Raw genomic sequence first — 14745 nt, forward strand, 5'->3', positions numbered from 1 at the left:
TCTCATTCCCTCCCTCCCTCCCTCCATCCCCTTCTCTCTCTCTCATTCCATCCCTCCCTCCTCACTCCCTCTATTCCCTTCTCTGTCTCTCATTCCCTCCCTCCCTCTATCCCCTTCTCTCTCTCTCATTCCCTCCCTCCCTCCTCCCTCCCTCTATCCCCTTCTCTCTATCCCCTTCTCTCTGTCCCCTTCTCTCTATCCCCTCCCTCTATCCCTCCTCCCTCCCTCTATCCCCTTCTCTCTATCCCCTTCTCTCTGTCCCCTTCTCTCTATCCCCTCCCTCCCCCCTCCCCCCTCCTCCCTCCTCCCTCCCTCCTCCCTCCCTCTATCCCCTTCTCTCTCTCATTCCCTCCTCCCTCCCTCTATCCCATTCTCTCTGTCCCCTTCTCTCTATCCCCTTCTCTCTGTCCCCTTCTCTCTATCCCCTCCCTCTATCCCTCCTCCCTCTCTCTATCCCCTTCTCTCTGTCCCCTTCTCTCGATCCCCTCCCTCCCTCCCTCCCTCTATCCCCTTCTCTCGATCCCCTCCCTCCCTCCCTCCCTCCCTCCCTCCCTCCCTCCCTCCTCCCTCCCTCTATCCCCTTCTCTCTGTCCCTCTCTAAGCTGGTCAGGACCGTATCCATGCCCATGTTAGCTGTAGTACCTGAAGTCCAGAGTCATGTGCTGGCTGAGTTTGACTGTCTGGACCCCCTGCTGTCTGCACTCCGCCTGGACTCTGGCAGGCTCAAGGTAGGCCATGCATGCCCATTATCATTAGTTGAGAAAAGTTAGAGGTTAGACACAAAATTCAATTCACAATTTATTTATTTGTTGAAGGAAGAGATATCAAGTGGATTGTAAGGGTTTGTATTGAATAAACAAACAAAAAAAATGTTTTCCAGCTCCTGTGAATAGTTTGGATTAGTCTGATTAATCAGTCTGTAATACACAATTAATTGATATACAGTGGGGAAAAAAAGTATTTAGTCAGCCACCAATTGTGCAAGTTCTCCCACTTAAAAAGATGAGAGAGGCCTGTAATTTTCATCATAGGTACACGTCAACTATGACAGACAAAATGAGCGAAAAAAATCCAGAAAATCACATTGTAGGATTTTTAATGAATTTATTTGCAAATTATGGTGGAAAATAAGTATTTGGTCAATAACAAAAGTTTCTCAATACTTTGTTTTATACCCTTTGTTGGCAATGACACAGGTCAAACGTTTTCTGTAAGTCTTCACAAGGTTTTCACACACTGTTGCTGGTATTTTGGCCCATTCCTCATGCAGATCTCCTCTAGAGCAGTGATGTTTTGGGGCTGTCGCTGGGCAACACGGACTTTCAACTCCCTCCAAATATTTTCTATGGGGTTGAGATCTGGAGACTGGCTAGGCCACTCCAGGACCTTGAAATGCTTCTTACGAAGCCACTCCTTCTTTGCCCGGGCGGTGTGTTTGGGATCATTGTCATGCTGAAAGACCCAGCCACGTTTCATCTTCAATGCCCTTGCTGATGGAAGGAGGTTTTCACTCAAAATCTCACGATACATGGCCCCATTCATTCTTTCCTTTACACGGATCAGTCGTCCTGGTCCCTTTGCAGAAAAACAGCCCCAAAGCATGATGTTTCCACCCCCATGCTTCACAGTAGGTATGGTGTTCTTTGGATGCAACTCAGCATTATTTGTCCTCCAAACACGACGAGTTGAGTTTTTACCAAAAAGTTCTATTTTGGTTTCATCTGACCATATGACATTCTCCCAATCCTCTTCTGGATCATCCAAATGCACTCTAGCAAACTTCAGACGGGCCTGGACATGTACTGGCTTAAGCAGGGGGACACGTCTGGCACTGCAGGATTTGAGTCCCTGGCGGCGTAGTGTGTTACTGATGGTAGGCTTTGTTACTTTGGTCCCAGCTCTCTGCAGGTCATTCACTAGGTCCCCCCGTGTGGTTCTGGGATTTTTGCTCACCGTTCTTGTGATCATTTTGACCCCACGGGGTGAGATCTTGCGTGGAGCCCCAGATCGAGGGAGATTATCAGTGGTCTTGTATGTCTTCCATTTCCTAATAATTGCTCCCACAGTTGATTTCTTCAAACCAAGCTGCTTACCTATTGCAGATTCAGTCTTCCCAGCCTGGTGCAGGTCTACAATTTTGTTTCTGGTGTCCTTTGACAGCTCTTTGGTCTTGGCCATAGTGGAGTTTGGAGTGTGACTGTTTGAGGTTGTGGACAGGTGTCTTTTATACTGATAACAAGTTCAAACAGGTGCCATTAATACAGGTAACGAGTGGAGGACAGAGGAGCCTCTTAAAGAAGAAGTTACAGGTCTGTGAGAGCCAGAAATCTTGCTTGTTTGTAGGTGACCAAATACTTATTTTCCACCATAATTTGCAAATAAATTCATTAAAAATCCTACAATGTGATTTTCTGGATTTTCTTTCCTCAATTTGTCTGTCATAGTTGACGTGTACCTATGATGGAAATTACAGGCCTCTCTCATCTTTTTAATTGGGAGAACTTGCACAATTGGTGGCTGACTAAAGACTTTTTTCCCCCACTGTATACAGCCTGGCACATTGGAGTGCAAAATCGTGTAAATGTTCGTTACAAGCCAGAATGTTGAATTTACAATTTAAACTTACTCTACCGGTTGTCTGTGCGGTTTGTCCTTCAGCTTCTCGAAATTTGAGACAAAATATCCACAGGAATGTTTTTAGACAGCCGGTAGGTTTATGGTTCTGTCGGCTTGCATTTCCGGTGTGTATTTGCAATCTACTGACGCATGCGACGTAAACACTTGCACAATATGTAAACGATAGCCGAGTGTAACCCAACCACAGACCGAAAGTTGCTCGCATTCAGCTGGCAGTGGCAAACCTACCGGCTCTCTAAAAAGTTTTGCAAATAATACCTTCCTGCGGATATTTTGTCTCAAATTTCAAACAGCTGGAGGACAAACCACACAGACAACCGATAGAGTAAGTTTAAATGTAATTTTATTCAACATTCCAACTTTTAAGGAACATTTACACAGTTTTACTCTCCAATGTGCCAGGCTATATACACTACCAGTCAAACGTTTGGACACACCTACTCATTCAAGGTTTTGTTATATTGAAGAAATTTAAACTATGAAATAACACATATGGAATCATGTAGTAAACAAAAAAAGTGTTAAACAAATCAAAGTATATTTTATATTTGAGAATCTTCAAATAGCCACCCCGTTGCCTTGATGACAGCTTTGCACACTCTTGGCATTCTCTCAACCAGCTTCACCTGGAATGCTTTTACAACAGTATTGAAGGAGTTCCCACATATGCTGAGCACTTATTGGCTGCTTTTCCTTCACTCTGCGGTCCGACTCATCCCAAACCATCTCAATTGGGTTGAGGTCGGGGGATTGTGGAGGTCAAGTCATCTGATGCATCACTCCACCACTCTCCTTCTTGGTAAAATAGCCCTTATACAGCCTGGAGGTGTGTTGAGTCATTGTCCTGTTGAAAAACAAATGATAGTCCCACTAAGCCCAAACCAGATGGGATGGTGTATCGCTGCAGAATGCTGTGGTGGCCATGCTGGTTAAGTGTGCCTTGAATTCTAATTAAATCACAGACAGTGTCACCAGCAAAGCACCCCCACACCATAACACCTCCTCCTCCATGCTTCACGGTGGGAAATACACATGTGGAGATCATCCGTTCACCCACACCGCGTCTCACAAAGACACGGCGGTTGGAACCAAAAATCTCCAATTTGGTTTCCAGACCAAAGGACAAATTTCCACCAATCTAATGTCCATTGCTCATGTTTCTTGGCCCAATCAGGTCTCTTCTTCTTATTGGTGTCCTTTAGTAGTGGTTTCTTTGCAGCAATTTGACCATGAAGGCCTGATTCACACAGTCCCCTCTGAACAGTTGATGTTAAGATGTGTCTGTTACTTGAACTCTGTGAAGCAGTTTTTTGGGCTGCAATTTCTGAGGCTGGTAACTCTAATGAACTTATCCTCTGCAGCAGAGTTAACTCTGGGTCTTCCATTCCTGTCGGGGTCCTCATGAGAGCCAGTTTCATCATAGCGCTTGATGGTTTTTGCGACTGCACTTGAATACATTTTCAAAGTTCTTGAAATGTTCCGTATTGACTGACCTTCATGTCTTAAAGTAATGATGGACTGTCGTTTCTCTTTGCTTATTTGAGCTGTTCTTGCCATAATATGGACTTGGTCTTTTACCAAATAGGGCTATCTTCTGTATACCCCCCCTACCTTGTCACAACACAACTGATTGGCTCAAACGCATTAAGAAAGAAAGAAATTCCACAAATTAACTTTTAAGAAAGTACATCTGTTAATTGAAATGCATTCCAGGTGACTACCTCATGAAGCTGGTTGAGAGAATGCCAAGAGGGTGCAAAGCTGTCATCAAGGCAAAGGGTGGCTATTTGAAGAATCTGAAGTATAAAATATATTTTGATTTTTAAAAACTTTTTTTTGGTTACTACATGATTCCATGTGTGTTATTTCATAGTTTTGATGTCTTCACTATTATTCTACAATGTAGTAAAGTTGAGTAGGTGTGTCCAAACATTTGACTGGTACTGTATATCAATTAATTGTTTATTGCAGCCTGATTTAATCAGACCGTTTGGATGTGTGTTGAAAACCCTCTCCTTTCTTGTCTGTCAGTGCACCTGCCTGGCAGCATCCAGGAAGTGGCTAGCTTTAGGAACATCCGCAGGAGGGCTGCATTTCATCCAGAGGGAAGGATGGAAGCAGAGGCTCATCCTCACACACAAGGTAGCGTATGTTGTCTTCTTCTTCCTGGTAAAAAAAATCTGGTCTGACAGGATATACGACCAGTTTGTTGTTATTAGATAGATACGCTAGTCTATCGCTAGTCTATCGCTGGGCCTTACCCCCAATCTATCTCCTTAATGCTGAGTGCCAAGCGGAGACGCATCGGGTCCCATTTTTACAGTCTTTGGTATGACTCTGCCAGGGATTGAACTCCCAACTTTCCAATCTCAGGGCCGACGCTCTAACCTCAAGGCCACTGAGTTGGTCAGATATGGGTTAATCAATACATTTAGTATTTTCATCTCTTTCAGGAGGGATCTATCACTCAGGTGTCATGTTGTCCACATGATGAAGACTTTATTGCTGTGGCAACAAGGTAAATCAACTCAAAGCATGGACATTCATTTGAAGTTCACATGTTTACTTACGTTGTTCAGTGACTTCGACTACTTTAATAAATAAGTGTCAGGCTCTTTCAGTTTGCTTCCCTGTCTGTCTGCTTCCCGGTCTGCCTCCCTCCCTGTCTGTCTGCCTCCCTCCCTCCCTCCCTGTCTGTCTGCCTCCCTCCCTCCCTGTCTGTCTGCCTCCCTCCCTGTCTGTCTGCCTCCCTCCCTGTCTGTCTGTCTGCCTCCCTCCCTGTCTGTCTGTCTGCCTCCCTCCCTGTCTGTCTGCCTCCCTCCCTGTCTGTCTGTCTGCCTCCCTCCCTGTCTGTCTGTCTGCCTCCCTCCCTGTCTGTCTGCCCCCCTGTATGCCTCCCTCCCTGTCTGGCTGCCTCCCTGTCTCAATTCAATTCAATGGGCTTTATTGGCATGGGAAACATATGTTTACATTGCCAAAGCAAGTGAAATGTCTCTCTGTCTCTGTCTCTGTCTCTCTGTCTCTGTCTCTCTGTCTCTCTCTCTGTCTCTCTCTCTGTCTGTCTCTGTCTCTCTCTCTGTCTCTCTCTCTCTCTCTCTATCTCTCTCTCTGTCTCTCTCTCTGTCTGTGTCTCTCTCTCTGTCTCTCTCTCTGTCTGTGTCTCTGTCTCTCTCTCTGTCTCTCTCTCTGTCTCTGTCTCTCTCTGTGTCTCAGTCAGGGCCTGGTGGTGATCTGGGTCTGTCTGTCTGTCTGTCACCTCTCAGTCAGGGCCTGGTGGTGATGTGGGTCTGTCTGTCTGTCACCTCTCAGTCAGGGCCTGGTGGTGATGTGGGTCTGTCTGTCTGTCACCTCTCAGTCAGGGCCTGGTGGTGATGTGGGTCTGTCTGTCTGTCACCTCTCAGTCAGGGCCTGGTGGTGATGTGGGTCTGTCTGTCTGTCTGTCTGTCTGTCTGTCTGTCACCTCTCAGTCAGGGCCTGGTGGTGATGTGGGTCTGTCTGTCTGTCTGTCTGTCACCTCTCAGTCGGGGCCTGGTGGTGATGTGGGTCTGTCTGTCTGTCTGTCTGTCACCTCTCAGTCAGGGCCTGGTGGTGATCTGGGTCTGTCTGTCTGTCTGTCACCTCTCAGTCAGGGCCTGGTGGTGATGTGGGTCTGTCTGTCTGTCACCTCTCAGTCAGGGCCTGGTGGTGATGTGGGTCTGTCTGTCTGTCTGTCTGTCTGTCACCTCTCAGTCGGGGCCTGGTGGTGATGTGGGTCTGTCTGTCTGTCTGTCACCTCTCAGTCAGGGCCTGGTGGTGATCTGGGTCTGTCTGTCTGTCTGTCACCTCTCAGTCAGGGCCTGGTGGTGATGTGGGTCTGTCTGTCTGTCACCTCTCAGTCAGGGCCTGGTGGTGATGTGGGTCTGTCTGTCTGTCACCTCTCAGCCAGGGCCTGGTGGTGATGTGGGTCTGTCTGTCTGTCTGTCACCTCTCAGTCAGGGCCTGGTGGTGATGTGGGTCTGTCTGTCTGTCACCTCTCAGCCAGGGCCTGGTGGTGATGTGGGTCTGTCTGTCTGTCTGTCACCTCTCAGCCAGGGCCTGGTGGTGATGTGGGTCTGTCTGTCTGTCACCTCTCAGTCAGGGCCTGGTGGTGATGTGGGTCTGTCTGTCACCTCTCAGCCAGGGCCTGGTGGTGATGTGGGTCTGTCTGTCTGTCTGTCTGTCACCTCTCAGTCGGGGCCTGGTGGTGATGTGGGTCTGTCTGTCTGTCTGTCACCTCTCAGTCAGGGCCTGGTGGTGATGTGGGTCTGTCTGTCTGTCTGTCACCTCTCAGCCAGGGCCTGGTGGTGATGTGGGTCTGTCTGTCAGTCTGTCTGTCTGTCACCTCTCAGCCAGGGCCTGGTGGTGATGTGGGTCTGTCTGTCAGTCTGTCTGTCTGTCACCTCTCAGTCAGGGCCTGGTGGTGATGTGGGTCTTTCTGTCTGTCTGTCTGTCTGTCTGTCACCTCTCAGTCAGGGCCTGGTGGTGATGTGGGTCTGTCTGTCTGTCACCTCTCAGCCAGGGCCTGGTGGTGATGTGGGTCTGTCTGTCTGTCTGTCACCTCTCAGTCAGGGCCTGGTGGTGATGTGGGTCTGTCTGTCACCTCTCAGCCAGGGCCTGGTGGTGATGTGGGTCTGTCTGTCTGTCTGTCACCTCTCAGTCGGGGCCTGGTGGTGATCTGGGTCTGTCTGTCTGTCTGTCACCTCTCAGTCAGGGCCTGGTGGTGATGTGGGTCTGTCTGTCACCTCTCAGCCAGGGCCTGGTGGTGATGTGGGTCTGTCTGTCAGTCTGTCTGTCTATCACCTCTCAGCCAGGGCCTGGTGATGATGTGGGTCTGTCTGTCTGTCTGTCACCTCTCAGCCAGGGCCTGGTGGTGATGTGGGTCTGTCTGTCTGTCTGTCTGTCACCTCTCAGTCAGGGCCTGGTGGTGATGTGGGTCTTTCTGTCTGTCTGTCTGTCACCTCTCAGTCAGGGCCTGGTGGTGATGTGGGTCTGTCTGTCTGTCTGTCACCTCTCAGTCAGGGCCTGGTGGTGATGTGGGTCTGTCTGTCTGTCTGTCTGTCACCTCTCAGTCAGGGCCTGGTGGTGATGTGGGTCTGTCTGTCTGTCACCTCTCAGTCAGGGCCTGGTGGTGATGTGGGTCTGTCTGTCTGTCACCTCTCAGCCAGGGCCTGGTGGTGATCTGGGTCTGTCTGTCTGTCTGTCACCTCTCAGCCAGGGCCTGGTGGTGATCTGGGAGCTGCAGCTGGAGCGCCGTGGCAGACCAGAGAGGGTCAGTGTTTCCTGGGAGCACCGTGGCCAGGCGGTCACCTCTCTCTGCTGGGACACTGCAGCCCTCAGGGTGTTCGCTGGGGACATGGGGGGCAAGGTGTCCTTCCTCCGCGCTGGATCCTCCAAACTTGGAAAGGTAGTGGGAACTAACCGTTGGGTTTTCTTTTTGGGGAGGTGAAAGATATTAGCCTGGTCCCAGCTCTATTTGTGCTGTCTTTCCAACTCCTATGGTCTTTGTCATGCCAAACATATGGTTGATGTCATGCCAAATGTATGGCATGAGAACACTGCTAATTGTTGGCTAAACAGCAAACATCTGGCACCAAGCCAGGAATATGAGTTGATATGAAGCATAGGTTTTTTTCCACGTTCTATTACGATCTCCATCTTACGTGTCCTGTCTATTCACATGATCCTTTGTTCTGCGTCGTCCAGGGCTCAGCATTTGTCATCTTCCCCGTCCAGACCATCACTACTGTGGATTCCAGGGTGGTTCAGCTGGGTTACCTGGACGGACGACTACTGGTGTCCTCTCTCAGCCGCTGCTACCTCTGTGACACGGAGAGGTACGTGTGGGGACGTAACCGGGTGTGGTAGGCTGCCCAGGACGTAACCGGGTGTGGTAGGCTGCCCAGGACGTAACCGGGTGTGGTAGGCTGCCCAGGACGTAACCGGGTGTGGTAGGCTGCCCAGGACGTAACCGGGTGTGGTAGGCTGCCCAGGACGTAACCGGGTGTGGTAGGCTGCCCAGGACGTAACCGGGTGTGGTAGGCTGCCCAGTGTTTTTGTTTTTAGCGTGTAATATTATCTGGTCAATGTCTGTAAGGTTTTTTTGTCTATAAGGTTAAAGGTACGACCCAGTTCCTCCTCCTCCTCCCGATCCACAGGGAGAAGTTCTGGCGTGTCGGTAACAAGGAGCGTGACGGGGAGTATGGAGCGTGTTTCTTCCCTCTGAGCCGTGGTGCGACCGCTGGCCAGCCCCCCCTGCTGTACTGCGCTAGGCCTGGGTCTAGAGTCTGGGAAGCCAGCTTCAGTGGAGAGGTCCTCAGCACACACCAGTTTAAACAGCTGCTGGCCGTTCCACCTGTACCCCTCATCACCTACAGGTGCGTGTGTACAGCGCCTTCAGAAAGTACACACACCCCTTGACTTATTCCACGTTTTGTTATGTTAACTGCCTGAATTCAAAGTGGATAAAAAATAGTTTTACCCCATCTACACACAATACCCCATAATGACAAAGTGAACACATGTTTTTAGAAATTATTTGCAAATGCATTGAACATTTTATACAGAAATATCTAATTTACATAAGTATTCACACCCCCCGAGTCAATACTTTGTAGAAGCACCTTTGGCAGCGATTACAGCTGTGAGTCTTTCTGGGTAAGTCTTAAGAGTTTTCTACACCTGGATTGTGCAACATTTGCCCATTTTAATCTTTTCAAAATAAAAGCTGTGTCAAATTGGTTGTTGATCATTGCTAGACAACCATTTTCAGGTCTTGCCATAGATTTTCAAGCAGATTTAATTCAAAACTGTAACTTGGTCACTCGAGAACATTAACTGTCTTCTTGGTAAGCAACTCCAGTGTAGATTTGGCCTTGTGTTTTAGATTATTGTCCTGCTGAAAGGTGAATTCATCTCCCAGTGTCTGGTGGAAAGCAGACTGAACCAGGTTTTCCTCTAGGATTTTGCCTGTGCTTAGCTCCATTCCGTTTATTTTTTATCCTGAAAAACTCCCCAGCCCTTAACGATTACAAGCATACCCATAACATGATGCGGCCACCACTATGCTTGAAAATATGGAGAGTGGTACTCAGTAATGTAATGTGTTGTCTTGGATTTGCCCCAAACATAGCACTTTTGTATTCAGGACAAAAAGTGAATTACTTTGCCACATTTTTTGCAGTAGTACTGCTTTGCGAGGCATTGGAAAACCTCCCTGGTCTTTGTGGTTGAATCTGTGCTTGAAATTCACTGCTCGACTAAGGGACCTTACAGATAATTGTTTGTGTACGGTACAGAGATGAGGTAATCATTCAAAAATCACTATTATTGCACAGAGTGAGGCCATGTAACCTATGTGACTGGTTAAGCACATTTTTACTCCTGAACATATTTAGGCATGCCATAAAAAAAAGTTATGGCAGTTGAATGCTTATTGACATTTCAGCTTTTCATTTTTTTTTTTTTTTTTATAATCTAAAAGCATAATTCGACTTTGACATTATGGGGGTATTGTGTGTAGATCAGTGACAAAAATCTCGATTTTAGTCAATTTTAAAATCAGGCTGTATCAATAATGTGCAGAAAGTCAGGGGGCACTGTGTGTGTGTGTGTGTGTGTGTGTGTGTGTGTGTGTGTGTGTGTGTGTGTGTGTGTGTGTGTGTGTGTGCTTCTAGGCCTTCTAGGTGAGGGGGGAAAAAGTATTTGATCCCCCTGCTGATTTTGTACGTTTGCCCACTGACAAATAAATGATCAGTCTAGAATTTTAATGGTAGGTTTATTTGAACAGTGAGAGACAGAATAACAACAACAAAATCCAGAAAAACACATGTCAAACTGAAATAAAAGATCCCAGAAATGTTCCATACACACAAAAAAGCTTATTTCTCTCAAATGTTGTGAACAAATTTGTTTACGTTCCTGTTAGTGAGCCTTTTCCTTTGCCAAGATAATCCATCCACCTGACAGGTGTGGCATATCAAGAAGCTGATTAACCAGCATAATCATTACACAGGTGCACCTTGTGCTGGAGACAATAAAAGGCCACTCTAAAATGTGCAGTTTTGTCACACAACACAATGCCACAGATGTCTCAAGTTTTGAGGGAGCGTGCAATTGGCATGCTGACTGCAGGAATGTCCACCAGAGCTGTTGAATGTTCATTTCTCTACCATAAGCCGCCTCCAACGTTGTTTTAGAGAATTTGGCTCTATGTCAAACCGACCTCACAACTGCAGACCACGTGTAACCACGCCAGCCCAGGACCTCCACATCTGGATTCTTCACCTGCGGGATCATCTGAGACCAGCCACCAGGACAGCTGATGGAACTGAGGATTATTTCTGTCTGTAATAAAGCCCTTTTTGTGGGGAAAATCTAATTCTGATTGGCTGGGCCTTGCTCCACAGTGGGTGGGCCAGTCTCCCAAGTGGGTGGGCCTATTCCCTCCCAGGCCAACCCATGGCTGCGCCCCTGCCCAGTCATGTGAAACCCGTAGATTAGGACCTAATGAATGTATTTCAATGGACTGATTTCCTTATATGAACTATAAAATCATTCGAATTCATGTTGCGTTTTATATTTTTGTTCAGTATAGTTTTTTTTCTTCTTCTGTATGTCTCTACCAGGAAGGGGGCAGTTGACTGTACTTTAGAAGCCAACGTAGCAGATGGAGATCTGTAAAACTCACTCCTCAGCCTGAAGTGTCTCCACTTGCGCTGCCACATAGCTAGCTTTTCTGTAGCATGACTGGGTAAGACGCTTCAGGAGGGTGTCACGTGTGTTTGTGAGGCAGAGGTCCTGGGTTCGAGCCTCTGTATGAGCAGAAGGAATCTGTACTCCCTAAGCAAGCAGCGTGACGTCCTTTTACACTAATACTGTTTTTTTTTTTTTTTTATCTGCAGAAGTGAGCCCCATTACAACCCAGCCCAGAAGAGTTCCCAGTCCATAGCCTTCCCCAGACTGTTATACTTTGGGGATCAGAACCTGCTGACCTGGACAGACTCGGCTATCTATGTCTTCACTCCTCAGAGTGGCCAGGTGCTGCTGTGGACCGAGGTCAAAGGTTAGTAGCAGTAGCTTTAGGTAGGACTTCAGCATTATCCCATAACAACAAACTAACTACACGGAACTAAAATATCAACGCAACATCTAAAGTGCTGGTCCCATGTTTTCATGAGCTGAAATAAAAGATCCCAGAAATGTCCATACGCACAAAAAGGCTTATTTCTCTCACATGTTGTGCACACGTTTGTTGACATCCCTGTTAGTGAGCATTTTTCTTTTGTCAAGATAATCCATCCACCTGACAGATGTGGCATATCAAGAAGCTGATTAAAAAGCATGATCATTACACAGGTGCACCTTGTGCTGGGGGACAATAAAATGCCACTAAAATGTGCAGTTTTGTCACACAACACAATGCCACTGATGTCTCAAGTTTTGAGGGAGCGTGCAATTGGCATGCTGACTGCAGGAATATCCACCAGAGCTGTTGCCAGATAATTGAATGTCCAGGACCTCCACGTCCGGCTTCTTCACCTGTGGGATCGCTAGATTAGTGTCTGATGCATTTATTTCAATTGACTGATTTCCTTTATATGAACTGTAAGTCAGTAAAATCTTAGGAGTTGTTGCGTTTTTATAATTTAGTTCAGTATATGTAGTATTTGAGTGCACACTTCAGATCTGTGACTATTTATCTAGAGGTTTCTCTACTAGCCTTCGGTTAAAAAAGGCCAAAATATTAATTCATGATCTGAAAAGAAAATGGACACTCAATAATTTTGTTTTTTCCTTCTGCAGATCTGGTTGAGATAGCGGTGTACCGCAACGAGCTGTTCTGTCTCCATGGTGACGGCCACTTGTCCCACCTCTCGCTGTTGTCTGTGGAGCGGTGTGTCGAGAGGTTGCTGCGCAGGGAGGCGTGGCCTCTAGCGGCCACGGTCTGTGTGATGTTCCAGCATGCTATCGCCCCCAGCAGGGTGAGACTCATATTACTGCAGTTTTTCCCAAACATCTCCTCAAAGTGCTCTTAGGGCGTTTTGAGCTGTAGTTCGAATCAGAGTTCGACTGTTTGTTACATTGTATTTTTTTTTCATCTGGTTCAGTTGGTTTCACATTGCCAAATGTCGAACTAACAAAAATTCCTAAACAAAAACCACGTATCCATGCAAGTCATTTGTTTATTGGACAAAAAAAAAATGCTCACGTTAAATCCATTTATGATTATCATGAAGCATCACTTGTGTGTCCCAGTCTTCATATTACTTTTCGCTTTGGTCTTCCAACAACATGCAGGAGGAAACTCAGGGCCGGCCCGACCATTAGGCAGAATTAGGCCTTGATCTACCCCATTCATAGACGCTAACTGCTTTAGCACCTATTGACGATAGTATCTTCTGACGGGGGGGGGCTTTTTGTTAAGAGCCCTGGCGCTCGGTCTGAAAGTTAACACGCATCGCTTGCGGTACTGTTTTGGAAACATAGGGACCTTATCTTTCATATCAGCGATAAATTATACTAAAAAATACAAAAGGTTAAATTGATACACACCTTTATAGGGTTAGTGTTCGCACACAGTCATATCTCCATGTTACAGCGTTTGCTTCCAGAAGGAAGACAGAGGCGACCACCTGTGCTAATGATCTAATCTAGCGTGCTCTGAACACCTGTGTGGAAGCGTAACTCAGGAAGTGTAACTCAGGAAGTGTAGTTTGTCAGGTGGAGGCCCCACAGCTGTGTGGATCTGTGCATAAACTACAGTCAATCTATTTTTTTATTTGAAGGATTCTTTCTCGCTGATGAAAGATAAAGGCCATATGTTACAAAAACAGTATTAGTAAGCAATGATTATTGAAGTTTCGAAACCTTAAAAACACAGCGTCGGGATTGTAGTTCACATGAGCCAGTCATGGGTGAAGCTAATGGCTGAGAACTGTAGGGAGAAGGCAGAATGGATGAACTGGAGGGAGAAGGCAGAATGGATGAACTGGAGGGAGAAGGCAGAATGGATGAACTGTACGGAGAAGGCAGAATGGATGAACTGTAGGGAGAAGGCAGAATGGATGAACTGTACGGAGAAGGCAGAATGGATGAACTGTACGGAGAAGGCAGAATGGATGAACTGTAGGGAGAAGGCAGAATGGATTAACTGTACGGAGAAGGCAGAATGGATGAACTGTAGGGAGAAGGCAGAATGGATGAACTGTAGGGAGAAGGCAGAATGGATGAACTGTAGGGAGAAGGCAGAATGGATGAACTGTAGGGAGAAGGCAGAATGGATGAACTGTAGGGAGAAGGCAGAATGGATTAACTGTAGGGAGAAGGCAGAATGGATGAACTGTAGGGAGAAGGCAGAATGGATGAACTGTAGGGAGAAGGCAGAATGGATGAACTGTAGGGAGAAGGCAGAATGGATGAACTGTAGGGAGAAGGCAGAATGGATGAACTGTAGGGAGAAGGCAGAATGGATGAACTGTAGGGAGAAGGCAGAATGGATGAACTGTAGGGAGAAGGCAGAATGGATGAACTGTAGGGAGAAGGCAGAATGGATGAACTGTAGGGAGAAGGCAGAATGGATGAACTGTAGGGAGAAGGCAGAATGGATGAACTGTAGGGAGAAGGCAGAATGGATGAACTGTAGGGAGAAGGCAGAATGGATGAACTGTAGAGAGAAGGCAGAATGGATGAACTGTAGGGAGAAGGCAGAATGGATGAACTGTAGGGAGAAGGCAGAATGGATGAACTGTAGGGAGAAGGCAGAATGGATTAACTGTAGGGAGAAGGCAGAATGGATTAACTGTAGGGAGAAGGCAGAATGGATGAACTGTAGGGAGAAGGCAGAATGGATGAACTGTAGGGAGAAGGCAGAATGGATGAACTGTAGGGAGAAGGCAGAATGGATGAACTGTAGGGAGAAGGCAGAATGGATGAACTGTAGGGAGAAGGCAGAATGGATGAACTGTAGGGAGAAGGCAGAATGGATGAACTGTAGGGAGAAGGCAGAATGGATGAACTGTAGGGAGAAGGCAGAATGGATGAACTGTAGGGAGAAGGCAGAATGGATGAACTGTAGGGAGAAGGCAGAATGGA

At 47.1% G+C, this 14745-nt stretch overlaps 1 protein-coding gene across 4 annotated transcripts in view; it reads left to right on the plus strand.

Moving 5' to 3' along the window:
• Positions 1 to 14745, plus strand: part of hps5 (HPS5 biogenesis of lysosomal organelles complex 2 subunit 2) — a 36625-nt gene that overhangs the window by 5052 nt on the left and 16828 nt on the right. For all 4 annotated transcript variants that reach the window (XR_014614914.1, XR_014614915.1, XM_084185532.1 and 1 more), the window contains exons 2-9: positions 603 to 728; positions 4669 to 4779; positions 5091 to 5155; positions 7867 to 8059; positions 8359 to 8489; positions 8811 to 9029; positions 11556 to 11716; positions 12457 to 12635. Coding sequence is in view for 2 of the 4 variants with exons in the window: in XM_084185532.1 (XP_084041658.1) it covers positions 621 to 728; positions 4669 to 4779; positions 5091 to 5155; positions 7867 to 8059; positions 8359 to 8489; positions 8811 to 9029; positions 11556 to 11716; positions 12457 to 12635 (1167 nt within the window). In the remaining 2 variants the exon portion in view is untranslated. The remainder of the gene's footprint in view (positions 1 to 602; positions 729 to 4668; positions 4780 to 5090; positions 5156 to 7866; positions 8060 to 8358; positions 8490 to 8810; positions 9030 to 11555; positions 11717 to 12456; positions 12636 to 14745) is intronic.

Source organism: Coregonus lavaretus (assembly GCF_964263955.1).
Source record: "Coregonus lavaretus genome assembly, chromosome: 21".
Classification (NCBI taxonomy): Eukaryota; Metazoa; Chordata; class Actinopteri; order Salmoniformes; family Salmonidae; genus Coregonus; species Coregonus lavaretus.